This window comes from Zalophus californianus, chromosome 9, assembly GCF_009762305.2.
Source record: "Zalophus californianus isolate mZalCal1 chromosome 9, mZalCal1.pri.v2, whole genome shotgun sequence".
NCBI classification, from domain to species: Eukaryota; Metazoa; Chordata; class Mammalia; order Carnivora; family Otariidae; genus Zalophus; species Zalophus californianus.
The window spans coordinates 120,888,697-120,916,106 of NC_045603.1; the positions used below are offsets into that span (position 1 = coordinate 120,888,697).

A 27,410-nucleotide genomic window follows, 5' to 3' on the forward strand; every position below is an offset into this window, starting at 1 on the left:
GAGATGACAGAGTTGGTCTTAAAAAGACCGGAGATCTAGAAGCTATAAAAGGATAGTTAGGCATACCTAACAATAGAATTAAAACTCTTTTAATGGAAAATGATAATATTTGCCAAGTTAAAAATAATAGTATCAAAAGCAACTTTTATATAGTTACGGTGTTTTCACTTTTGAAAATATGCATTCCTCAAGTTGCAAAAGTTGGATGACATTTCAAAATGGAGAGGTGTAAATGAAGAAAACTATAAAATCGGACTGAAGAATATGAAATGACATCTGAACCAATGAGAAGACCAACTATGCTCTAGCTCAGGAGTCTCAGTACTCAGTATCATAGAAATGTTAATTCTTCCAAAATTAATTTTAAAAATTTCACGCAAGGGGCACCTGGCTGGCTCAGTCAGTGGACCATGCAACTCTTGATCTAGGGGTTGTGAATTTGAGCCCCAAGTTGGGGGTAGAATTTATTAAAGAAAATAAATAAAATTTGAAAATTTTTTTCTAAAAAAAAAAAATCCCATGCAATTCCAGCTAGAATCCAAACAGACTTTTTAAGCATTTTGAATCAAATTAAATATTTGAATAAATTAAGTAAATTGGATTGTCTATGGAGAAGGAAGTGTCTGAGGAAAGCTTTTTAAAATGTAGAAAGAAGAGCAGTGGTCTTCAAATATTTGGAAAAGCATTTGTAATGCAAATGATGAGAACATTTTTATATCTAGAGTATAAAAAATTCTTTAATAGTGAAAAGAAAATCTAAAAGCCCTATAGAAAAATGAGTAGAGGAGATGAATGAACAGTTATAGAAGAGCAACATAATAACAAAAATAGTCAATAAACATTTTAAATGATGCTCAAATTTATTAGTAGAAAGAGAAATGCCAGTAAAGCATTTATCTGTCACATCCTGTGAGTGTGGAGAAGGACATCAGTGAGGGGTGTGTAGTTGGAAGGGTTTGGTGTAACAGGTAGATTTGAGCTAAGATGGACTGAAAGGTCTGCTCAGGGGAAGACCCCAAATAAAGGTTGGGAATGTGCAGGACAGAGAAAAGGGGTCTGACAGACAGGAGAGGCTCCCAGCAAGGAGAGGGGAATCATAAATACACATGGAAATCTGGGAGGAGTTGAGATGCTGTGATGATGGTAAATGGGTCAATGTTGTATTCATTTGGACTGTGGGCCATACTTATGGAGCAGAATAGGAATAATATGTTCTATACAAGAAAAGGTACAGAAGAAAAGTGATTTCAAATGTAATAATTGGGAGCGTTGTAGAGTTGAATTCAGAAAAGGAGTCACCGCTACTACTTCTCACCATTTTAACGATAGTCTCTCCAGTACCCTCCACTCAAGTACCCTCCTTCAGATAGGAAATGAATGTCACAGAAAATTTTGAACAGAGAAGCATTGTGAAGAAGATACTATTTAAGGAAGGTTAGCATGGCAGCACTGTGCAGGAGATAAGGCCTCATGAGAGGAGAAGCATCCCGGAGGCCAGTTGGGATGCTACCATCTTGGTCCACACATGGGGTGCTCAGAACTTGGGACAACTTGCTGGTCATGGGGTGAAAATGAGCAAAGAGGGTAAATGAGAGACAACTGAATGTCAGTGCGCTTCATATTCACCATTTTATGATGTATAAGGCACTCTCACTTACAAAACAATTTCATGACTCAGGAGGCTGTGGATGCGCTAAGAGCCTGGGGACACATTCTCGTCCACGGCCCGAGATGGGCAGGGCCTGAAGAGGCAGAGCATAGTAGGCACATTCGGCAACTCTTCTTCGGCCTTTTCTGTGGACAAAGACTTCCCATTGACTCTATAGGAGAAGCAGGAGATTCTAGAAAAACAGTACGGTTTGGTTGACAGGTTAGGAAAATGGGCTCCAGAGCAGGACTGCCTGAGCTAAACTCCAGGTTCTGCCTCTTGCTGGTTCAGTGACCCTGGACACAGCTTCCTCATCTGTAAAATGGGAATGACTACAATACCTACTTCTTAGGCTTGTTGTCAGGGTTAAAATGCTGCCTGGCTAATAGAAACACTATGTAACTTCACAAGAATAATTTAACTGCCGATATTCAGAATAGCTTTCCACTCTGCACTTTTACAGGAATTTATGCACAGATTGAAGTAGGAATAGCCACACTGGCCTTTAGATTCCAGTCTGAAATTCATTCCTTCATGATCTTATTCAAGAGTTCTTAGCAGCTTGAGCTTTAATTTTGATATTTCAAATTCAGTCACCAGAAATCCTACCATTTGCTCCTATCTCGGTTTTTAGGCAGGTTTTTTTTTTTTTTTTTTAAGATTTTATTTATTTATTTGAGAGAGAGAGAGAATGAGAGAAAGAGCATGAGAAGGGGAAGGGTCAGAGGGAGAAGCAGACTCCCTGCCGAACAGGGAGTCCGATGCGGGACTCGATCCCGGGACTCCAGGATCATGACCCGAGCTGAAGGCAGTGGCTTAACTGACTGAGCCACCCAGGCAGGTTTTAAAAAAATCCAAATCCTTTAGCAACTGAAGGATCAGATACCTAAGCAGGTTGCAATTTGCAAGTTACATTATATCTATCATCTTTGTTTTCTCCATGACATTCTTGCTGCTCTCATAGTGTAAAAACTCATCAGAAGAAAGGAAAAGTGGGCAGGTGAATATATAGGACTTCTGGAATGAACTTGATATGTTCCATTTGTATTTTCAGGTGTATGAACTAGAGACAAGTGCAGAAACTTTGCTTTATTATTTTCATCGGCAACTCTGAAGATCACCTACATATTCTCTTGCTCCTAACCTAATGTCAGATTGTGAATACAGGAGCACTCAAAGGCAAAGAAATATCAAGAAGGAAAGTGATTTAGGAATGGCAAGAAGCAGGGGACCTGGGGGCAGGGGCAGGAAGGAGAGAGCAGATGGTACCAGGATCACTGTGTCAGGGAAGGCGGGGATTGAGGAGACGGTGCTCGAGGTTTGTGGTGGTAAGAGCTGCCGGATGAAGAGCCGAGAACGAGAAAGCAAGGGGCAGAATTCTCCCAATTTATCAGTAAATTATGCTTTGTGGGATTGAACCCAGAAAATGTAGTGGAAACACAAAACCCTTCCTGCTAACTTGTACAATAGCTTTGCCCCCCCAAGTTGTAAAGTTTCCTTGTTTAAACTTGGAAGGAACATAAAATTATGGTCAAGTAGTTAAGAGAAAAATCAGTAAAAAAATTAAAGTGAAATCTCGTCTTTCAAGATAATGAGATTGGTGTATTTACAAGTATCTTAAATGTTAGTGGAGTAACTGTTGAAGCCATCGTCTTAAAAAATTCTTCTAAGAGCAGTTAATTTTTAATATATTCATATATCATCTTAATTTATTACTGGAAATTTATCTATGGGATGAATGGAATTCTTTTAGTTTAATAACATCAAGGAAACTTTTGTATTTATAATAACTAGTGTTTGTTCTAAAATTGCATGTGGCATATTGATAAGAATGGGTTTGAAACATAAAAAGTACATTTTAGATTGCCATTAAAATTTAATTATAAATATTGTCCTCAAATTGAATGGGGATGTTAATTGGTTTGGAGAATCTCCCATTTCCCTTCCTGGCAAGCACTCTCCCAGCCAATCTCTTTACACCCAAGTATTGGCTTCAAGGTCTTGTACTTGAGTTGCCAATTTAAATTGTATTTCTCTCTCTCCTTTATTCTCAGTTCTTTTTCCTTATTGTTCTTAACACAATTTATACTAGTCATATATTTATATATATGTGTGTGTGTTTTTTTTTAAGATTTTATTTATTCATTTGAGAGAGAGAGAGAGCACTAATGGGGGAGAGAGGCAATGGGAGAGGGAGAAGCAGACTCCCCGCTGAGCAGGGAGCCTTATGTGGGGCTTGATCCCAGGACCCCAGGATCATGACCTGAGCTGAAGGCAGACACTTAACCGACTGAACTACCCAGGTGCCCCTATATGTGTATGTTTTAAATATCTCCTTTATTACCACACAGCAGGCTTCATGGGGACAGGGTTGACATGTGTTTAATTCATCATTATAGAATGGCATGGACTGGACCTCAATAAATATATATAGACCAATTAAACAAATTTCTCTAGATCATTCACGGTGCAAAATCAGTAAGATGTTATTTTGTTATGGAAATAAGGACAGGGATATGATTTTGTGTAAAATTCAGACTTGGAAATACTACTAATTTTATGGCAAGTTCTATATAATATCTGGTTATACTCTCTTCTTTGACAGCTTTTAGTTCAATTTCATCCAAAATTGGAGGTATAGGTATGTGGCATTGTATAGGTACGTGTTGTTTACTTTTCATTTTTGCCAATAATTAAGGTATACTTATCAGCGTTTCCATTTTGTTCCTAACAGTTGTTTCTCTGGCTGTGATGAAAAGCTTTCCTTTGCGGTCTGCTTTTTTCCACCTTTTTCTGACTCTGAATCTGATCCATAGGTGGTGCTGTGAAGCCCAGCGCCCCTTGTGGCGAAGGTTTGAACTACAGGGTTTAGAAGTCGGGCTTCAGATCTTTGAAATAACTGCCTTGTCCAGAAGCAGTTATGAGGAATGAATTTAAGTGATATTATTGTAGTTTAACTGTCCCACTGTTTTCTCCAAGTAAGGGCCTCTGAAATTCTTGCTAAATCTGTTAAAATTCCTTATAAACTTTTAGGATTCTGATCCTCTACACCTTTCTATATAAAAAAAAAAGTTGGTAAACATCAGGACCATTAGATTTGATGATATTTATAATGTAAATAAAGTCAATCCTGAGTGTAAGTAACTTTTCATTTATTTCCAAAGTGATTGACTTAGGCATAAGGGGTAATATTTACCTTAAAATCATAGCAAAATCACCCAACCCAATACCTATATCTCCCTTTCTCAAATGGTCTTGAGAAACCAGTTGGTCAAGGGAAAGCATTGCCTCTGGAGATGTGAGTGTGGGTGAAGAGATAGACACTCAGGTGTGTGAAGCGTGGGTTGAAAATAAGATGTTGGGTGTGTATGTGTAGTGAGTGAGTGAACCAGTCAGAAGGTGAGCAAGGGACCATTGAAACCATTTGGCTATTCTCTCACTTCATTTAAGCACAAACCTTACAGCAAGAGGTAAGAAATGGTTGGGTGTCAGTGTTTGCTAAGTGTGTTTTTTATGTAATGCAGTTATTTTACTCTGTGGTTAATTAATGAGGGAAACCCTTGCATTTTTGTGCCTTAGGCATTTTTGAATCAGATCACACAGAGCACTCAAGCTTAGAGAGAGATAAATTTCACAGCACTTGGCTTCTTACTATGTTTATTACAAGGATAAGAGTGACAGATATATTTTAAATAACTAATTTCATACGACAGAAATAACCTGGAAAGGCTAGACAGAATTTTAAAGTTCAATTTTATAGCCCAGTGCATAATAGTGGTAGAAATCTTCAAAGATAAAGTTCTTCAGGGACGCCTGGGTGGCTCAGTCGGTTAAGCGTCTGCTTTCGGCTCAGGTCATGATCCCAGGGTCCTGGGATCGAGCCCCACATCGGGCTCCCTGCTCAGTGGGAAGCTTCTCCCTCTCCCACTCCCCCTGCTTGTATTCCCTCTCTTGCTGTGTCTCTCTCTGTCAAATAAATAAGTAAAATCTTAAAAAAAAATAAAGGTCTCCAGAAAGGAGTAGTGTGCTGGTTAGACGAGTAAGTATGAGGGAGATAATTTTGTATTGAGATAGTGTGTAATACATTTCTATATTTGAATCATGAATTAAGGGTGTGAATGGAAAAAAAGGGTGTGAATGGATTTCAAACCTCCATGCAGACATAAGCATGATTTTGCATGAAGTATAATCACAAATTTTGGGATCATTTGCATTACTCTGTGCTTAATTAGTGATGTCATGAGAGTACTTTATTATAATTTGTTATATTTTTAAAATATCAGACTTCTATTAAATACTCTTAGGAGAATATTGCATTGGAATGGCATTTAGTTCTGAATAGCTTATTTTATGAACCTAGTTATTCCTAAAAAGTGTAATTTATGCCCCCAGGCCACCATCATTAGGACCTAAGCTGACCAGCGCTCACGAGATGTGAGGCATACCAAATTCTCATGCATATTTTGAAAGAATGTGAATTTGGGATTTTTATTCTTCTTCCCCAAAACATCAATTCTGTGATCTCTAGTATTCAGTAATGCCTACTTGATCATTTCTGATTATATCACCTAAATGTGAGTTTGTTATCCTCAGGAACAAGTAAAACCAGTGCCCAGTATAGAGGTTAATACAGAGAATGCCTCAGGAAATACCAACTGAATAGCTAGAATGCTAACAATTTTTGAAAGTAGAATCACGTACTTAGATGATCCTTCAAAACTGGTATTTTCCCATTTTATTTATTTTTAATTTTTTAAAAGATTTTATTTATTTGACAGAGAGAGAGAGCACAAGCAGGGGGAGTGGCAGGCAGAGGGAGAGGGAGAAGCAGACTCCCCGCTGAGCAGGGAGCCCGATGCGGGGCTCATCCCAGGACCCTGAGATCATGACCTGAGCCGAAGGCAGTCGCTTAACCAATTGAGCCACCCAGGTGCCCTATTTTCCCATTTTAAAAAGAATGATCTTGGGCACCTGGGTGGCTCAGTCGTTAAGTGTCTGCCTTCGGCTGAGGTCATGATCCCAGGGTCCTGGGATCAAGCCCTGCATCGGGCTCCCTGCTCAGCAGGAAGCCTGCTTCTCCCTCTCCCACTCCCCCTGCTTGTGTTCCCTCTCTCGTTGTGTCTCTGTCAAATAAATAAAATCTTTAAAAAAAATAAAAAATAAAAATGATCTTGAGGTATTGAGGTGGATATTAAAATTTAAAAACGATTACTATAAGTAAAAATATGCTGAAGGAATGAAAAAAATAAAGTTCTCATCAAATCTATCACAAGGCTATATCAAAATTTGAAGACACCATGGAATTTACCTGGTCCTGCCTTTCAGTGAAAAAATTCCTTCTCAATATTATCCATCCATGGATAGAAACAGTTACTGAAGCAGATATTACACACTAGACACTGTGCTTGGGGTTAGATTTTCAAGGGTGAACGGGACAGATCCAGCCCCTGCTTCACTGAGCTTACAGCCTAATGGGGAAGACCTGCGGCATAGACAGTTTTGCAGATAATTATAACAAGGGCATGACCTGTGTGACTGGGCAAATGTGGGGTGTTTCAAAGATATATCAGCAGGACATATTCTACTTTGGGAGGTCAGAGAAGGCTTTCAAGAAAACGTTTCTCATGTTCAGTGGAATAATTTTTACACATCCTACAGGTAGTAACCGAAATGTAACTTCTTTTCATTATAATCAGCAGAAATCTCTTTGGCTAAAACTTCTGCCCGTCAATACTAACTTTACCTTCTGCAGTAGAACAAATGCCATTTTTAAATTTTTTCAAATATTTGAACATATTTACCAGCTGATTCCTCAGTCTCTTCAGTAGAGCACTCTTGAGCCCAGTAACTGACAAAGAGTATGCATTACATAAATATTTCTGGAATGAATGAATGAATGAATAAAAGTCCAGCAGGAACTGGAAAGTGCAATACAGATTCAATATAATATTTTAAAATCTATTGTTTTCCATTTCCTTTTCCATTCTTTTTCTTTTTAATGGGATAGAATTCCAATCAATTTAACAGTGATTGTGTGTGTGCATGTGCACGCGTGTGTGCATATATGTGTGTGTGTGGACTTGGAGAATTAGAGAAGTGTTATAGTTCCAACACCTGTCTCAGGGTGTGACTCATTCTATGAGTCATAAGAGTTTTTGCCTCTCATTTTCATAATTAATTTATATTTCTTTAATAAACATAGAGTAAGTGCCAAATCTATTCAGAGCATTATGCCAGGCACTAGGGATAAAAAATGAATAAAGATCTATTCTTTGCTCACTGTCAAATGGGAGAGCAGACATACACAGATAACTGAAATCTGTCCCAAATTATAAAATAGTCCAATCTAGTCTTTCCAGGGAAAACTCATCTTTAATAACAGGGTAGAATTACTATAAATTTATCTTTTAAAACATCAGGTGAAAAAAATGCAGGGTTTTGCTTGCATTGAACTATTTAAAATCTAATCAAAATTCAGCTATGCAATGCTGGCTTGCATCAAGTTTTCCTTTAGTTATTCATATTCTCCAACCTCAGGCACCATGAGCATCTAGTTATCTATTAGCTAAGTGGCAAAAACAGGTTATATCATCTGTCGCACAGAGAACCCCTCCTACTCTCTGCATGCCAGCACAGTTACACGAGGGGCAGAGGGCACACGGAGGGGGTGAAGCTTGAAAATTAACCCGACACATTCTCACTTGCTAGGAAACCCGGCATTTGTTCTTCCCGAGTGAAGGTATGTTTCTGAAAATCCATCATCCATCCACAATGCGATGACTCATTTTTCCTCTACTCATTACATTGAACCTGTGTTGAGTTCCTACCATGAGGTAGGAGTTCCTTCCTTCCCGAGGTTGGGAGTGAGCAAGATACACTCTGTCAAGACTGGAGTCAGAAATCCTTCCAATAGCAAATCTACTCAAGTCACAGACATGTGTAAAATGACTTCATACTGGCCTTTGGATGACGACCAAGATCCCTGACAGCTACAGGGCTCTGTAGAGCCTGGTCATTCCAGCTCTCCAGTCTCTCCTGTAATCTCCATCCTCTGCCACCCTTGTGTTCTTAAATTCCTTTACCATGCTGTGCGTGCCTCTCTCTGCGCTTCTACATGCTGTTCCCTCGGGCACACTCCATCAGGACACCCCCAACTCATCCCTTTCCCCCCTTCCTCTCACTAAGCACACTCTCTTCAAGCCGTAATGTAAATACCCTCAGTTCCCCAGACTTGGAGAGGGTCTGCCGCAAAACACAGTCCATGGCCTCCCATTGCCCTCTGTTGTTGCAGTCAGCTCACCATTCCAGAGTTTGTGCTTAACCATCACCAGTCATGCCTGGATGTGATCAAAGTTATTTCTTACTGCATGTCTCCAGGGCCTCGCTCACAGATGGGGACTTAGTGGGCACAGGTGTATAAACACACATATGTGTATATATATATATAGTAATACATGTGTAGTGGAAGCCTTTTATCTTATTCAGACCTGTACTCAGTCATTTAAATGAAGAAGGTAGTTGAAGGAGGAAGTGTAAAGACCATACACGTACCTTAACATTTTAGTTTAACACAAAACACATGTATGTACATTTATTTGCCAAACTTTCGATGTAGTGGAAAGTCTTTTTCTTTGCAAATGAAGCTGTGGTTTGGAGTTTTGTGTTGTTTTTCTTGCAAACTATAATCACAATGCATTGGTCTATGATTTGCCTTTTGAAAGACATTTTGCTCAAAGACATACTGCCAATCTCTCTGAGTTCCAGAACTTTCTACATTATTTACATCCCACTCCTGACTTTTCTGGTTGTCTTGACTACCCTTAATTTGATAGCAGGTTTTTTTAGGGAATTGCTGTCCTTAAGTCTTTCATGGAAATAATGTAGTTTTCATAGGGATAACTTTCTTTTTACGGTAAATTTGTGTTTGCAGTATTAAATTAAATTATGTGATTATGATAAATACAGCTAGCATAAACGGGGTTAGGGACAAGCTCAGTTGACTTTTAGCAAGTTTATATTCCTAGCTAATGGGAGTAGAAGTGCTGGGCATACCTTTAAACCACTTTTTTTTTTTTAAAGAGATTCTTTTTTTTTTTAAGATTTTATTTATTTATTCATGAGAGACAGAGAGAGAGAGAGAGAGAGGCAGAGGGAGAAGCAGGCTCCCCGCTGAGCAGGGAGCCCGATGCGGGACTCGATCCCAGGACCCCGGGATCATGACCTGAGCTGAAGGCAGACGCTTAACCATCTGAGCCTAAGTGAGTGTGATCCAGTCAGATTTGCTGTTGGAAAGATTACGGACTCCAGTCTTGACAGAGTAGATCTTGGTCACACTCCCAACCTCAGGAAGGAACTCCTCCTACGTCATGGACTTCTGAAAAGCCATCGTCCACCCACATTGTGATGACTCCTTTTTCCTCTACTCATTACACCAAGCCTGTGTTGAGTTCTTACTGTGAGGTAGGATGAGTCATCACAATGTGGATGGATGATGGTTTTTCAAAAACATACCTTCACTTGGGAAGAACAAATGCCGGGTTTCAGAGCAGGTGAGAATGTGTCGGGTTAATTTCCAAGTTCTACCCGCTCTGTGTGGTGTGCAGACAGTAGGATAGGCTCTCGGTTCTCAGAGAAGATATAACCTATTTCTTGCCACTTAGCTAATATGTAACTAAGACACCTGTGGTGGCTGGGGTTGGAGAATTTGAGTAACTGAAGGAAAACGTGATGCAAGCCAAGAAGACTGCATAGCTGGATCAGTTGATGGGTAAATAGCTACCAGCTGAGCATGTTCAGGGCACCCAGGCCATCAGTTAGAATGTTTTACTGAGTAAGTGGAGAGTGTTAGCCAATCTGGCTGAGTCAAGAGTGCCATTCGAGTAGAAGTCAGTTAAGACAGTCTTCTCTCATTGTCAAGTAATAAATACCCTTCAGGCACTAAAAACCTGGAGAGACAAAAGCACAGATTGAAATATGGTGAAGGGTGCCTTTAGCAGAAGGATGTGGAGAGTACAAAGGGAGTGGAATTGTGTATTTAGGGGAGGACCAGGTAGGGAAAGCCTTGGCTGTGGAAAGTAGTGAATGAGGTCCAAATTTATTTCGTTGGTGATATTCCTGATTTCAAGACATAAAATAGTTTTTTTTTTTACAAAATCAGATTTTTTTTCTTGTTTTATAGAGTCCTTCCCAAACTAATTAGAATAAATGAGGTTTTGCTTGAATTTGTAAGGCAATGTGAAAATCAGAAAGCTATTATTAGCAGTTAGAACTGCAACAGGGGGCGCCTGGCTGGCTCAGTCGTTAAGGCTCTGCCTTCGGCTCGGGTCATGATCCCAGGGTCCTGGAATCGAGCCCCACATCGGGCTCCCTGCTCCGCGGGAAGCCTGCTTCTTCCTCTCCCACTCCCCCTGCTTGTGTTCCTGCTCTCGCTGTCTCTCTGTCAAAAAAAAAAAAAAAAAAGAATCTTAAAAAAAAAAGAACCGCAACAGAAAATATGTCCTGTAAACCATGTTGGAATCTTTACCAAATGTATTCCCCCCAAGATTTTCACTAGCTATCTCCCTCCCACAGGTATCAGACATGTGTCCTTGAGGAAGACATCACCCAGTATACACTCGATTAAAATAGATAATGTGAGCCATTCCCAAATTGCTTCTTAATAAAAATTACTTCGAGGCAGGGCTTTAAGATGTATGAATAAAGGTGCATTATGAGAATCCTGTAAGAACACAAAATATGATGAGAATTGTAATAGTGTAAAACTATGACAAGAGAACAAAATAGTTCTGCTTTTGAGGTCTGTGCATCCCTTCCTGGAGACAGGCATCCGAGGGGGTGTGAGATTCGAGTAACTAGTTTTTTGGTTTTGGTTTTTGGTAAAGAATTCGTATCTATATTTCAGATAGTTATCATAACCTACATTCACATATTTCTCTATTCATAGAGAATTATATAGTTCTGTAGGATAAGTGGATAATCCTTTCTTGGATTGCCCTAAGACTATTTTAAAAAGGAGAAAAAATAATTCAGAGTGCATGTTACAGATAGTTTGCTGCTGAATACAACTGTGGAGAGCTGAAGAAGAGGAATAAAAATCGACATTAAATAGACCCAGGACATTTCAGAAAATGTAATCCCTAAAAATGAATTTTTGAACAAATGGGAAATGATGAGAAAAAACCGTAGTCCAAACCATGTCCTGTATTTGGAATAATTCCCTCAGGAAAATGCATATTCAAATGCTGGGGCTCAGGTTCCATTTTCTAAATGTGATAGACTTTCACTCATTTGTGGTCTCAATCTCTAATTCATCGTAGGTTATAAGAGTGCAGAAATGGAAACTGACATTTAAAAATCCTGAGATATTAGTGTATAATTCTTGTTAATAGGATTTGAGTTCATGCCTAATTGCATTTATGATCAATGTTCAAGTAGAGGTGGTTTTTCCATAAAAAAATTTTTTATGCCTAATTAAGCTTTACCAGAGGAAAAATACCACGAATTTAAACTTTTCTACCATTCGTTTTTAAGGTAGCTTTTATCTGATCTAATTAAAAATCAGCTGTGTCATTCTGAAAGTTTAAAGGTAAATGTACTATTTAATTTACCCTGGTTTTTTTTTTCTTTTATGGCAGATTAAATACAAAGAAAAATTTGATAATGAAATGAAGGGTAAGAAACATCATTACAATCCTCTTGAAAATGCTTCTTTTAGGCAAAGTCAGCTTGCCACCGCACTGGTGAGCGATGTAAGTTACTTTGTGCCTCATGACTTATGATTCATAGAAAATTATTTTCAATATCTTTTGATTCTTGTTTTTTCAGAATCCGAGTATATTGCAATACCTTATACTTAATCAAGATCATGTAGCTTCCAAGTAATTTTAATTGAAAACACTGAAGCATATTTTCCTGAAGCCTTTTGAGAAACATGTATTATTATTGTAAGTTACTGTTAGTGGTTACTGATTGCTGTTTAGTTAATAAGTAGGAATAGTATTGCTAATAAAACTATTATATGTGATCAAAAGTAGAAATAGATTACAGAGTTTTGCAAAAAAAGTAGTGTGTAGTATCTTAAATTAGTGGTTGTGACAATAGTTAACTCATGTAATTATACCCAGGAAATTGGGCTTCTGTAAAGTACAACCTAGTACATGGTAGTTTATAATAAAGAAATTTTAAGAAATTACACTTGTAACGGCTTATGGCTTCTTTCCTATCCCTTATGTAAATGCTGTGAAATACTCCTTCACGGATTTGGTTTTGGCCTATGTTTTAAAAAAATAATTAAGTTTCAGTTTATAAGAAAAGATGCCTTAAATTTTTATTAGAATTAGGTAGAATGTAAAAACAGAAATGGGGAAAAATGGACCACTTTGCTATTGTTGAAGGGCGTAGGGAGTACCTTTACATGTATTAAGATGAAGAACTGTTTGTTGGATCACTTAAACCTTTTAACTCCTGCCAGGTGGTTGGGACTCAGCATATCTTACTTTCACTGATGTTTAGTAGGTATTGTTATTTGTGTTCCTTAACTCACTTGTGTTTGTTACCAACAATTGAAATGGGTCTTTTGGGATCATTGGGAATATCAAAATGGTTTACTTTTCTTATTTGTTTTTATCCTGTGTGTGTGTGTGTGTGTATAAAAGTGTAAAGCAAATAGACTTGGAATACACTTACAGGAACCTAGAGCATAGTGCTTGGAAGCACGAGGTTTAGAATCAGATTGCTTGGATTTGGATCCTGTTCTACCTCCTAATACTATACCTGCATCTTTCTGTGCCTCAGTTTACATATCTGTAAGACGGAGATACTTAAAGTACCTCTCCACTAGGGTCGTTGTGAAGATTAAATAGGTACTACATGTAAAGTGGTTAGAAAAGTGTTTGGCACACAATACGTGATCAAATATTTTTTATTAATATTTTAATATGATGAGTACTAATATTATTATATTTTCAAAAGAGCTGGTAAAAAAAGAAAAAGGTCTATAAGGCAACAGGATGAAAAACACCAAAAGCCCTGAAATTGCTCCAAAGCGTAATTAAAATACGGTAGTAATTTCTAAAGAATAAAGTTGCTAATCTTTTTGTTTTGAAAACAGAATGTCTATTAAAATTACTTGATTCTGTGAGCACCACCCTTTTAAAATATGTAAACAATAAAGCAATTATCAAAATATGTTCGTCCCCAGAAGTAACTTTTTTACTCATTCAGTAGTAAATGAGCACCATCTAGTGGCTACTTGTAAATTCGCCTCTTAATTTACTACTAAATTTAGGTACTTTATGATGTATTAAAAATAATGATGGCGATAATACAAAAGCACCTTTTCTTCTCCTAGATGGTATTTTGTTCCATGTTATTTTCATAGGTGAAGTACAAGAAAGACATTCAAAGTATGCACGAGCCAGTATCAGATCTCCCAAACCTGTTTTTAGACCATGCTTTGAAAACCAGCAAAATGCTCAGCCGAGTAAGTTTGTTAGATGGCAACTAGAGATGCCGTGTGTCTCCATGGAGCCGGGATGCCTGCAGTGCTCATGAGCACAACTGCTTCCTTCCAGGGCACCACGCCTCCCTGGATAACTAACTCATTGGAAAGTAGTGGCCTGCTTGCTTAAATCCCACCAAAGCTGTCGCTTTACAGAGGGGGTCCTTGCTAGCTCTTTAACATCTCTTGAATGCAAACTTTCTTGTTGAACACCTACGCTTCAAAGCACATGGACAAGTGTTCTTTCTGTCTTTCTTCTTCCCAGTTAGATTGAAACCACTTGAAGGTCAGGCTTAAATCAAGAATCTTTTATTTTATGCAGGTTAGAGCAGAGTGGCTGATGTCAGGCCCCAGTAACATAGAAAATTGTCTTAGTCTAATTTGTATTTCCCCTGGAAGTAAATCCTACGTTACACTGACACTCTACTTTTAATCGTGTGAGGGTTTCCACATTTTCTTCAGAGCAATTAGGGGGAGCCAGTGGTTTTTTCATGTCCTAATGAAAATATTTGTGCACACTGCCAAGTGGTCGTTCCATCAGAACTCACCTCCCAGCTGCTGTTTCAAACACGTAGTGCGTGTGGACCCTGACTTCGCCGGTTCTCAAACTGATGACCCCGGCTCACCTGTTCCCCATTGCCGGCATCTCAGAATGGCCCATGGTGATGATGAACTGTAATTTGACCTCGAGTTTTTTCTGCACCTATTTTAATAATTACAGGCTCACTCACTCGATCAAAATTATGCAGATGTATTGAATATCTGCTTTGGGCCAGGTACGATCAGACGGAAAATTCTGTTGGGCAAGAAATCTGAAAACAATTGTCTTCAGAAGATATGCTCACAGTCCTGGATTAAAAAAAAAAAAAATCTGTAGTCCAGACCTGATTCCCAAACTATTGAATAATGAGATATAGCTTCAATTCAGGTTTAAAAATGTCTACCTTTGGCTTTGATGTGTTGGAAATTCTGTTCATTATTTTGTAATCCCCCTTTCTCCAACGATGTCATCCTTCTTGAAATGGATTACGTGTGTAAATAATTCATACTCGCAGAAATTTTAAAATTAATTAACTGACTTTTATCCCTGGTCTCGGGAAGAAAAGCAGTCTGTCATTCTTGCTGTCTGTTGGGCTGGCAGGGAGGCAGAGAGGACTGTCAGGCACAGAATCAGACTCAGGTCCGGCATACTTCGTTCATGCTTCCTGCCACTTCAAGTCTTGTCCTCCCACTTCTGCACACATTTCTCTGCTCCTCGAGTGGCTCTTTTAGATTCACGTTTTCCTCTATGATTCATAGGGATATTTCTAAAAGTCGGTACGTTTCTATTCTCAGAGCCTGCTGCTTTCTTCACTTTTAGTCTTTGCCATCCCATTCTGATCACGGAGTGGCATCTGCCCTTGACTATTCTCCGTCAATACTTGAGTTAAATTTCCTGAGGACATGAGGATTTGTGCACAAATAAGACAGTAAAAATATCATGGTGGTAATTTAAAAATTTGGTAGCTGGAAGAATACATGCCACTCCTAGGCAATATTTTCTTCAAGAATATTGACCTTTGTTTGATATGCTGAAAAAAAAATCACAGCTTAATATAAATTGTTCCTATCACCGCTTCGGCAGAGAAACTCAGCAAAGTCATATATTACATTTATTGTGTATACCATTTTGAAAGTTTAAATCTTGGTTCAGGTGGTGCTTTTGCCTAGATTATAGATTTTTTCCCTCCATAGAAAAATTGTGACTGAATAATTACTTCATGGGAGAGAAAGTTTAAGACTAAAATATGTTACGCTGAATATCTGTTTATTAAAGTTGTATGCGAATACATTGGCTAAAATTTATTGTACATTAGAATTGCCCTCTTTTAAATTTTAATGTGGGGAGAATTGGAATCTTGCTGATTTATAAAAGGCAGCTTAATTTTAGCAAAAGATTGAATAAGAAAGTGCTTAATAGACAGACATTCTGCCAAAATTAGTTGTCAGTTGGTTATAAATGGCTGTTTTTTTAAAGACCTGTAAATGTCTTTGGTATAAATCACCATTTTTTTTTTTTTAACACATAGTGTGTAGAGTAAAATTAATCCTTTTGAGTTTGAACAGCTGTACTAATTAAAGTTTTGAAGGACCATTTCCCTCTGGAAAATAGAGCTCTAGTAGCTTTCGGTTTCTTTTATAACTTTGCATAAATGAAAAATATGTATTGCATGTTACTCTGTGTCGTTCCCACTAGGAGGCAACAGAGACTATTACATAAGGAGCAGCAGGTCTTGAAAATTCTTTTGCAGATCTTTCTTCAAACACGTTTTGTTTGTTTTTTGTTTTTTAAATGAGAGTTTCTGAAACTCTCCGTCACTAAAATAGATCATTGGGGACAGTATTTATTGACCTTTCCTTAGTCTATATCCAGTATTGCAGACATAATATCCTAGGCTTTACTAGTTCTGGATTTTAACTTGGTATGGAGTACATTCTAGTGTGTTATGTTCAATTCATGATTATTTTATTTGCATATTATAAACTAACTTTTAAGTAAATTCTCAAGTCTCTAAGTATACTGTTATTCTTTGAGATTATTTATTTGTTTTTTCTAATTAGCACAGGAGCCAAAATTTAGAGCTTGTTCTCTTCTTGACAGATGTACTATGGGAACATTTTCGTGAGCTTCCTGGGGGCATTTTACTCCTTCACTTTATTCTGGCTAGAGTTTTGGCTGACACACATCTTAGTGCACTAATCGCCCAGAAATGCCTCTGGGGACTGATGCTGTGTCCCTATGAAACAGCCGTTTTTGTGTGCATCCATCCTTCACATCCCTGGCTCTGGGCTTCTTCTTGGTTCACTCTCAGATCCCTGGAGCAGCAATCCGGATGTCAGCTCTGTTCTGGCCAGCTCTTTCCCACTCCCTTTCAAAATGCGGCTTACTTCTCCTTACATCCTACAACATTGCCATTTTCCCTGAAATCCTCACTGCTGAATGAGCAACAAGCTTTAGCTGAAGTCTCTGAAGCCTCGAGTCTTTGAGAGTTACCATTTATCTCTAGAAGTCTTTTCCAAAAAGGGTGAAATAACAAAGTGTCCAGTCTCCAATGAAAGAAATTACAAAGCAATTTTTGTTTCATCGTGGCCTGTTGTATTTGGTGTCCCACGGTTGCCAGATTTGGCATCTCTTCCAAATTCATCACTTTGTCTATGTCTCTAAATAATAGTCTTAATCCAATTTCTTCGCCTTAAAAATTCAACGAACTCTAACCAGACTCTTCCATTTCTCTTTCAGGTACCTCCTGCCCTCTCTTTTTAGGAAAATTAGTTGAATTATTTCTCACTCTCTTATTTTCCTTATGACCCATCAGTCTTCCTCAAGGCTGAACCCTCACGCACAACTTCTTTCCTTTCCTGCCTCCAGCTTTCCTTTGTTCTGTTCTTTCTTCTTTTCTTTCCTTCTCTTCTTGTAGGCGCTATCAGAGGTGCCTTTTGTTCTAGGATAAGACTGGACAAATCGCCTTTATTTTGCCCACCTTGCTTGTTCACTTTAGTCCCATCACTGACTTTTCTGTTGCCACTCCCCAGCATCTTTTACATTGTTTTGACAGCTAATTGTCCCCTGCTTCTCTAGGGTGTCTCACATTGACCACCTAGAGCTGCTGGTCTGTGGTGCATTGCCTGTTTCCCTCAGTGTCTGTAATCTACGAGAGCAGCCCACTGCCATGGGACTCGATAGCTTTGCAGTTGTTGGCTTGTATTTTTCAGTTTGCATTCCTAAGTAATGGGTGTTCTAATTGGGCTCTTTTATTCTGAATTTATGTTCATGTTCTCTCTTTTAGCGAGAGTATAGAAAGTTTTTTGAGGAAAACAAAGGAATGTATCATTTCGACGCCGATGCTCCTGAACACCTGCACCATAAAGGCAATGCCACGCTCCAGAGTCAGGTGGGCACCCTTCCTTGTCTGGACCCTTTAGCCACTCACTGCCATGCACCTCCACTGAGAAGGTGCGGCTGCTGAATAGAACTTACCTCCTGAGAAAGTGAACATCGCTTTGGAAAATCTCAGACTCCACTCTCTCTATATGACTGGGGTGGGAAAGCTGGAACCATGTTTCAGTGTAAAAGCATTTCATAAAATAAGTTACTCCACACAATTTTAAACTTATATCAATTAATTAAACGATGACCAAATCTCATGAGGATTTCAGTTTTTATAGTGCACTCATTTGTTATCATGAGGTGCAAAATTAATTTTCCAGGTGCGAAATTTATTAGAATTTCTCAGATCAGTTAGAAGTGTTATTAAAAATTACCTTACATTAATTAATGTTTCTTTCAACTATAAAATTCTATGTATTCCCTGAAAGAAATTTAAAAAAAATCTTCCCTGCACACTTTAGAGGTGTTACCTGTACATTTTTTTATTCTGAGTTTCAGTAGTTGCAAAAGATGTCATTCCAGCATCTATTAAGATATAATTTTACATCACTCCGTTAAATGTATCCTGTGGAACATAAATTCCTTAATGATTTGATACCCACCTTCGTTAAAAAAAACAAATTGGCTCTCCCTTAAAGTTTGGAAATGTACTTTTTTTTCTCTTTGTGTTCTTATTTTTATTTAATTTTTCCCACAAAGTCTTATCCTGGCATACGTTATTACATATCCTAGTATGTTACTACACTTCAAACGCTTTCTTTTTTTTTTTCAAACACTTTCATTGATCACTCTATCATACTTCTCTGAAACAAAAATAGGCCTACAAATAGGAATTTAAAAACCTGTTACATTTCCTGCTACCACAAAGTTCTAAGTATTGAAAAACTGCTTTTGGATTTAATCATCATTAAAACTGCTATTATTATATAATTTAAGAAACGATTTCAAAAAATTATTTACACATAAGAATTTTAATGAAAATATATTTCTGAATGAAATTAATCATGATCAAAACTTTTCTGTGAATTTAATTTTAAAAGGTATATTGCTAAGAAAAGCTGATCACTCTGACAGCTTACATATAATTCTAGTTTCTCTTATTAAGAAATAGAAAATATCATTTTATAAACTAAAATAAGATGGAGATCGGTTGTAATTGAAATAAATAATTCATGATATTATATTATTAGATAATGCAGGGTGAAACTGAAAGTAATCACATAAAAGCTCTCTGTGTCACCCAATGTCTATGGAAGAAGTCAGCAGTCCCAGAGAACGCTGTCTTCCCTTTGATAGAAAAACAGAGAATCACACCTATGTTTTCCTCCTTGTTCATGATTTACCGATCGACATTCGAAGCCATCACAGGGATCTTTATCTTTCTCTGCCTCTGTCTCTATGTATATATGTGTATACCATGAACGTATACATATTAACCCCAAATATGAGATATAGCTATATATCCCAGGTATTTAAACACTTCATCCAAGTCCTAGAACTACATTTTGTAGTTATAAATTATTTTTATTCCTTAAATATTTTTATATATTACCTGTTTACTTTTTTGTATGTTATTTACCACAGGGAACCCAGTGACCAACCCAAATGACCAGAATAATATGACGTTAGAAACTAGGATGATTAATTTTGGATATGTTTATTTTACTTTGCTCTATTTGCATAAGGGCTTATGAGCATTATGTGCTTTTTATACTTTTTTCAATGAAGGTTAAATACAAAGAAGAGTATGAGAAAAATAAGGGAAAATCAATGCTTGAATTTGTTGAGACACCCTCATATCAAGCTTCAAAGGAGGCTCAGAAGATGCAGAGTGAGGTGAGTCCTTTTGATTTGTGATGAACTGTTTTTTTTTTTAAGTTTATTTATTTTTAAGTAATCTACACCCAACTTGGGGCTCTAACTCACGACCTCGAGATCAAGAGTCACATGCTCTCCCAACTGAGCCAACCAGGTGCCCCTGTTATCAACTGTTTGATGCATTTTTGATGTTTTATCATTTGAAAGGAACTAGTAAAATAATTCAGAATGTTGAGTGGGTCTAGAGGAAAGCACACTGCCCAGGAACACGAGGGAGTCCCCATTCTAGATCCGGCATCTTGTCTGGGTCATTGAGATTCTGTGGCCCTTAGTTTTTCTCATTTGGCAAATACAATATCAGGCCAGGTGAGCTCTTAACTGCCCTTTCACATTCTATGATTATAAAATTGACACTTTCAGGTTGTGTCTGTGTAAATCTATGATGAGTAGAAAGAAAATGAAGGGCTGGTTGCTTTATTTACCTTTTATTTTTCAGTGACAATAGAGCTAACATTTATTAAATACTTACTCTGTGCTAAGCAGTTTGCTAAAGGCTTTATATATGTCAGCTCATTTAATCCCCTCAAGGTAATGATGCTAGGTGGGCATATCCCTAAATTGATAAGCATCCACTGAAATTAATTGTCTTGTCTGAAATCACATATCCAGTAAATGCCAATGATTTAGGACCTGGTTGAGTCATGAGTGATTCTCTTTTCTCTCTTCGCTTATTTAGTTGATTGCCCCCAGATCCCCCCACCCTCTCCAAACAGTGACATGGAAGTTTTAAAATATCAAAAGAAGAGAGCAGTTAAGATTTTTTTTTTGTGTATATGCACTTCGTGATCTACTTAAAATGATGCTGAATTACATCCAGATATTCCCCAAATGGTTTTGCTCTGTCCTAGTGAGATTTCTTCTGTTCTTTTTTTCCCTACATTTTTTGGGGCCAGACACCAGACACAGAAGGTTTATTCTGCAGCCAACATCCAGATTCTGTGGGTACACCAAGTTATTACTTCAGAGGGACAGAAATAGCAGACAGCAGTATCAACCGATTATGGCCCCAGGCCAGGTGTGCTCGGTGGGCACCATCTTTTCTGTTCTCCAATAACAACACCCAAACAGAGAGAAATGATAACTTCTGGACAATGAAACTCTCCTAGGAATTTTGAAAACAACATATGTGCTATTTGTTGCTATCTATGCTGCTGTGTGTAATAATTCATCTTCTCAGGGAAAGGGCACTCAGGCATTACCGTGGCTTGTTGAATTGTCCAAGTTGTTTAATTTCTTCTTCAAGCAAGAAAGGAGAAAATTACTTGTATTTCTCATATCTCATAGCTTCTTAAGCCAATAGAGAGGAGTTTGATCAAGAAATTGGTGAATATTATGATGAAATTAGCTGTTTGTTTTAACTGAATTGGCAGAGAGGTAAATTTCGTCATAGTTCAGAAGCCCGACGGCAACTTACATTTAATGGGATAACTTTTACGGGACTATCTTTGTCTTAGTCAGTTTTGGCCGCTGTTAACCAAGTACCACAGACTGGGTGCCTTAAACAACAGAAATTTATATCTTACAGTTCTGGAGGCTGGAAGTCCGAGATCAGGGTGCCAGCAGGTCACGGTTCTGGTGAGAACGTCTTCAGGGTGCCTTCTTGCTGTGTCTTCACATGGTGGAGAGTAGAGAGGGGAAGCGTGTTCTCTCCTGAAGTGTTTGAGGGCATTCACCCCATTATGAGGGCTCCACCCTCATGACCTCATCTGTCCTAATCTCTTTCCAAAGGCCCCACCTCCAAATGCATCCATCACATTGAGGGTGGGCTGGGGTTTCCACATATAGATTTTGGGGTTACACAGACATTCAGTCCATATCACCTTTTCTGTGTTTCGAGAATAGTATGTAAAGTACTGCGCTGTTAGTGGAAGGCAGCCTCTGGGTTGAGCCTCCAGAGCCTGTGGCCTGTGTTAGTTCTCACGTCGCTCTCCTCCTGGTCCCCCAGCTCTCACTGATAGTCATGCCTCGTCCTTTAAGGAGAAGACCAGCACCTTCAGAGTGGGCTTTCTGTGTTCTTCCTGTCAGCCCCAGACTATTATTATTTAGTTGTTTGTGCTCCATCTTCTTGTCTTACTCACGGTGGGAAACGTTCCCCTGTTTTCCTCTCCTTGATCCACTCTGTATTTTCTCTTCTGAAGACCCCCTTTTCCCTCTCCTTCTTTCTCCCCATGGCTATAGTACTCAAACTCTCTGTGGATAAGTCTCAGGGAAGCATGTTGGGAATGCACATCCCCATGCCGCTGCCTCAGGAGGTCCTTCATGAGTCTGGCAGTGGAGCCTGGGAATTGTATTTAACAATATCCCAGGAGCTTCTGTTGTCGGTGGTCCCACGAACATACTTTGAGAAACACGGACTCATTGAAGAAAACAAATCGTCCCCTAACTTAAAGTCATAAAAACCGATGGATTTAAAAAAACAAACCCAAAATATATAGATAATCTGCTTCTCAGAGACTCAGTGGGCAAAGTAGACCAAGTTGTTTTTCTTTGTATGAAATGCTCAGTTGATTTTTTTTTTCTGTTGGGGGTGGATCCTCAAAAGAGATAGATTCCCCAAGAGCAAATTTCACTATACAGATGACAGGGACTTTAAAGATAGCTTCTGTACTGAAAAAGTGCTATTGTTCTATGTAGGCATGTTTCCTTGTGCCGATCTTGGAAGTCTGATAACTAGCCCTTTGCTTTTACCATTGCTATGGCTACATGGTACAAAAGGAAAATAAAATATTGACAACTGAAAAAAAAAAAAAAAACCCACCCCAAATCAGTTCCTTCTGATTGGCTGTTTTGGTATCAGGTGCAAACAGCTGTAGTAATACATTTATTACATGCTATGGAATTCACTTACATCAGGGGCTATGTGGGCCTTTTGTTAATATTGGCTTTCAATCTTTGCTATTCTGATTTCCGCTGTTGTCGCTAGGGGGAAATTATCCTTTGCAGAGGCTGAGACATGTTTTCCCTTTAATTATTGCCACTGGCTATAAGACTTTTAAGCTCAGCAGTTATATTTCTGCTCAGCAGAGTTTGAGGAGAGAGAAGTCTTTCAATAGAAAATATCTTTGGACCAAATTTATGCTCCAAAGGCTAGAAACATAAAATATCTAAAACTCTTTGTTAGACCAGGGTTGATGTGAAAGATGCCTTTAAATATAGGGCCAATGAAGTGGACACAAAGAGAACTGTCTGGCTTACAGATGGCTTTTATTCCTACAAGGTAAGCTTGACAATGAGCTTCTTGAACCTTCTCTGGGTAAAGCTAAGTGTTTATGATGTCGGGGATAGCCTATAATTATGCTTCTCTCACTTTTCTTCAAATGCCAGATATAGGTTTAATCAGTGTGTTTTCTAGAAGAAGTCTCTAAATCTGGGCTTTGAAAAGAAAGTTCTTTTTCTTCTGTTTCATAAAAAGCATACTAAAGGTTTTTTTGTTTTCTTTTTCGCCCAATCATGTATTGGCCAATTCCAGTCATAATCAAACTTCTTTAATGACTTATTTCAGCAAAATAAGTTTTTAATAGGAGAAGGGCTTCTTGAAGTGAGTTATCTGAAATAAATAAGTATACCCAAATTTTTATTTTTGCTTTTTTAAAAAGACATTTTTGGTTTGGAAATGCCTTAGATTCAGCCTTATAACCATATAATTTCAGTTAGTTCCACATAAAGAAGAGGGTGATTTCTCAGTGTTCTTTGGGAATATCTCTAGTTCCTTTAACTCAGAATGTTCTCAATGCAACTTCTTAATAATCACTTTGTTAAATTTTAGTGTTTCCAGGACATCTATTGTGACCTTTTAAAAATTAAATTAAATTAAATTAAATTAAATTAAATTAAATTAAATTAAATTAAATTAAATTTTTTTTGTGGCTCTTCACAGATCATTTGTTAAATAGTTGCATGTGACATAAATGTAGGAGAGGCAACAATAAGCCTCTCTTATCGTCCCTCATGATTTGGGAGAATTTCTTTAAACAATTACCTATTTCTGTAATAAGTATATTATGAACCTGGAAATGGCCTTTCATTTTGCATTAATAACAGTCTCATGCAGAATTTATTTTTATTGTTTTTGTGATGGAATTTGAATAAAATACTTAGTTGGTAAAATATTGGCTTTTGTGTGTCTGGGAAATATTCTACATGGATGGAGATCTTTGTTATTTAGAGAGACTCTTTTTATAGTCCTAAAGCGCGAGTTGCCATTGGTTTTCAAATCTATAGTTCAAATGCTGGAATTGAGGGAATCTTAGCCAAAGGGTGGCCAAGAAAGTCAAAGGGGAGGTGGGGGTATGAATGTCCACCCTCCACAACCCCTGCCTCCCCTTTCCATTCCTTGCTGTGAACTCCTACCTAGAGAACAATTTATCGGATTGAAGGTAAGACTCCTCACAGTGTAACTTAATTCACAGATGGTAGAGAAATAGTCTCAGTGCCAAAATCATTAAAGGAAAATGTGCTCCAGCCTCCATTACATTTTAGAGATGGTCTTTGCCACATTCACAAAAGCCTAACAGTGAAAGGGGTGATGGGAACCTCAACATTTAGGCTACTGTGCTTTGAATGGCTTTCCATGCAGCCAGTTTTTCTTCTGGTGGATGGATCCACTCCCTTTAGAATGAACCAGTCCAGTGATTCTCAACCAACTTTACGGGCTTTCCTCTCCAATTGGGCTGGGGTCAAACAATGACAGACTAGTAAGATGTTAAGCAGCCTCACTCCGGGTGCTTTCCCAGAGGCAGTTGGTACTTGATGATTCTGCTTTTGTTTGGTAGAATTCTAAAACTTATGGTAAAGTTGGAGTGATTTTCTTGTGGCTGTGAAGACTCTGAGGTGGTAGAATTATATAAGGCAAGCCTCAGTTTTGTTCTGGGAACTCTTGTTCTAATACTTTTCCAATAGTGACGATTATTTTCTAAATCTCAAATTATGTGGTCTTATTTAACAGAAAGTTTACAGAGAGGATTTTGAGAAGGAGATTAAAGGAAGGTCATCACTGGATTTAGACAAGACTCCAGAATTTTTACATGTAAAGTACATCACCAACCTTCTGAAAGAGGTAGGATCTTGTGATTTACTATTAAATATTGTGAAAGAAACTAAAGAAATGACCCAGGAAATATTTACTCCAAAATTCCCTACTAACTGTTTGAGATGTTAATCCATTCCTCTTTCTCTCACTTTGACCTTTATTAACAGAGTTTTTAATTTTCATTAAAAACAGAAAAGTGTGCATTAACACTTCCATTTAAAGTTGGAGGAAGAAATCACCTAGAGTTTCTGGAAAAACTTGAAAAATATTCTGATTTTGTGTTTGTACCTCAAAAGCTCTATAAATAGTTTTATAGCAGTTAGTTGTTTTTTTTTTAAATTTTGAATAAAGGGCTCATAAGACTATGATTAAACATCTTTTAATTCATTATAGAAAGGTCCAGTTTTAAAAAAGGAACTCTCAGTGACTTAATGAAATTATAACTTTTCTAAGTATACGCATTTAGCTTTAAATTGTCTTTGCAGTTTTTACTTTGTTATGGTTTTTACATTTATATTGCCATTCAGAATGTTCAAAGTATTGTTTTATACTTTCATTTCATTTGATCCCCCCAATTCCCCTTTGACATTGGTAGAATAAGTATTTTTATTTTCATTTTGCCTGTGCGTGTGGAAATCAAGGCTCAGTTACTTAAAGTCTTTTGAAGGTCCCATGACCAAATAAGTGAAGGAATTCCAACTTTCATCCAGGTCATTTGACTCCAGAGCTCTTTCCAAAATTACATTCAGGTCATTACAATTTCTTGTTAGGCTATTAGTTAAGCAGAGCAGTAGCTAATTTAATTATAATGGACAAAGAGAAAATAACATCAAATGAACCCTAGAATTTACTGGAACATGACTTCTTATTATTAAAGGAAGCCTCATCTTTTATCTGGCAAGTTAGTCATAAGTGCAACTCAGTTGAATTGGATCAAGATATATATTGTTTTCATAATGCATTTAGTAAGAAAAAAAAATTCATTAGCAGAACAAAAACCTCAAGTATTAACAGAGACATTTGGATCTACTTAAAATATAACATTAAAATAGATGACATTCAAACTATGTATTAACAATCTGTAGGAAATTACTTGGTTTTATGAATCTGAATAAAGTGGAATTTTTTTTAAACTTTGGCTACATCAATCCTTTTGGTTTTGTAATTTTCAATTCTTTTTCAACTATGATCTTTTGGTGATTCATATTTTATAGACAGCTTTCAAAGAAATACTTCAAATAATTAATAAGAAGCATCCATTCCTAAGATCTTCCTCACCACTTAAAAGGAAGACATCTTTTTAAAATATGGCACCAATATGGTACCAAAATATACTGGAAGGCAGGATGAAAGGGAAAATCCTGATAAAATTGGAAACCACGCTAAACATGAGTAAAAGAGAAAATAGAGTCTCTGTAAAAAATTAGGAGCATTAATACTCAGGAGTCTGATTCATTCCTCTCTAGAAATATTTTCTCCTTTCTGTGGTCTCTAGAAAGCATGTGACATAGTATATCAGTTAAAGGGTGTCCCAGGAAATTTTGAACTGTAATGTTCTTGTCTAATAGAAGGAATATAAGAAAGATTTGGAAAATGAAATAAAAGGCAAAGGAATGGAACTTAACTCAGACGTTCTTGATGTTCAAAGAGCAAAACGTGCATCCGAAATGGCTAGTGAGGTGAGTATATATTTTTAGCAACTAAGAATGTATGAATTTTCAGCTGACTTCCTTGTCTGTAAATCTTTCTCAAAGATTTATATACATTCCATAACTTTAATGTGCAAGATGATGATAAGTAGCTATGTCCTAGTAGTCATTTCCCAGTCAAGAAATTAAAGAAAAATAAAATAAAATAAAAAAGATGTTCACCATCTGCTTTCCATGTGGTATGAGAAAAATTGACCATTTCCCTGTGTAGAGAAAAATGTATATAATAAACCAGAATAATTGTAGGAGATTCAAGTTGATTTTTTAAGGAAGTGAAAGGCAGAGGATTGGGAACGTGTGTTGTCAAGCTCTGTCAGTTACTGCAGTGAGGTTCACATGCTCTCCTGTACCCCACCCAGCAGAGCCCCCAGCCCTTGCCTTGGCTGCTCAGTGAGCCCACATAAAGTTCTTTATGAAGCGAGAGTGATTGTTGCTCACTTTACATGGCACTTGTGGAAAGGAATGAAATGCCTCTGAGGTGCTCTCAGTCCTTTCATCTGTGTGTTATGTCATTCCTTTGGTATCAGATAATGGCTCTGTGCTTTGAGGAGAGTCTAGCTGAACTAAGCAATGAGAAATGTAAAGTTGTGTCCCCATAGGTTCATAAACTGAGGTGATGGTGATGACGGTGACCCTATTAGTCAAATGATAGATGATAGGAAACCAACTCAAACTGGGTGAAGGAACAAAGGGAATATTTTGGCTTATGAATAGAGAAG

At 37.7% G+C, this 27,410-nt stretch overlaps 1 protein-coding gene across 14 annotated transcripts in view; it reads left to right on the plus strand.

Annotated features, from left to right (window-relative positions):
• Positions 1 to 27,410, plus strand: part of NEBL (nebulette) — a 350,953-nt gene that overhangs the window by 262,189 nt on the left and 61,354 nt on the right. For 10 of the 14 annotated variants that reach the window (XM_027594770.2, XM_027594773.2, XM_027594779.2 and 7 more), the window contains 6 exons: positions 12,283 to 12,396; positions 14,028 to 14,129; positions 17,975 to 18,079; positions 19,804 to 19,911; positions 24,899 to 25,009; positions 26,551 to 26,661. The exons of 2 other annotated variants lie outside the window; for them this stretch is intronic. In XM_027594770.2, the coding sequence (XP_027450571.2) occupies positions 12,283 to 12,396; positions 14,028 to 14,129; positions 17,975 to 18,079; positions 19,804 to 19,911; positions 24,899 to 25,009; positions 26,551 to 26,661 (651 nt within the window). The remainder of the gene's footprint in view (positions 1 to 12,282; positions 12,397 to 14,027; positions 14,130 to 17,974; positions 18,080 to 19,803; positions 19,912 to 24,898; positions 25,010 to 26,550; positions 26,662 to 27,410) is intronic. 2 more of the 14 variants (XM_027594774.2, XM_027594772.2) reach the window with 2 other exon arrangements.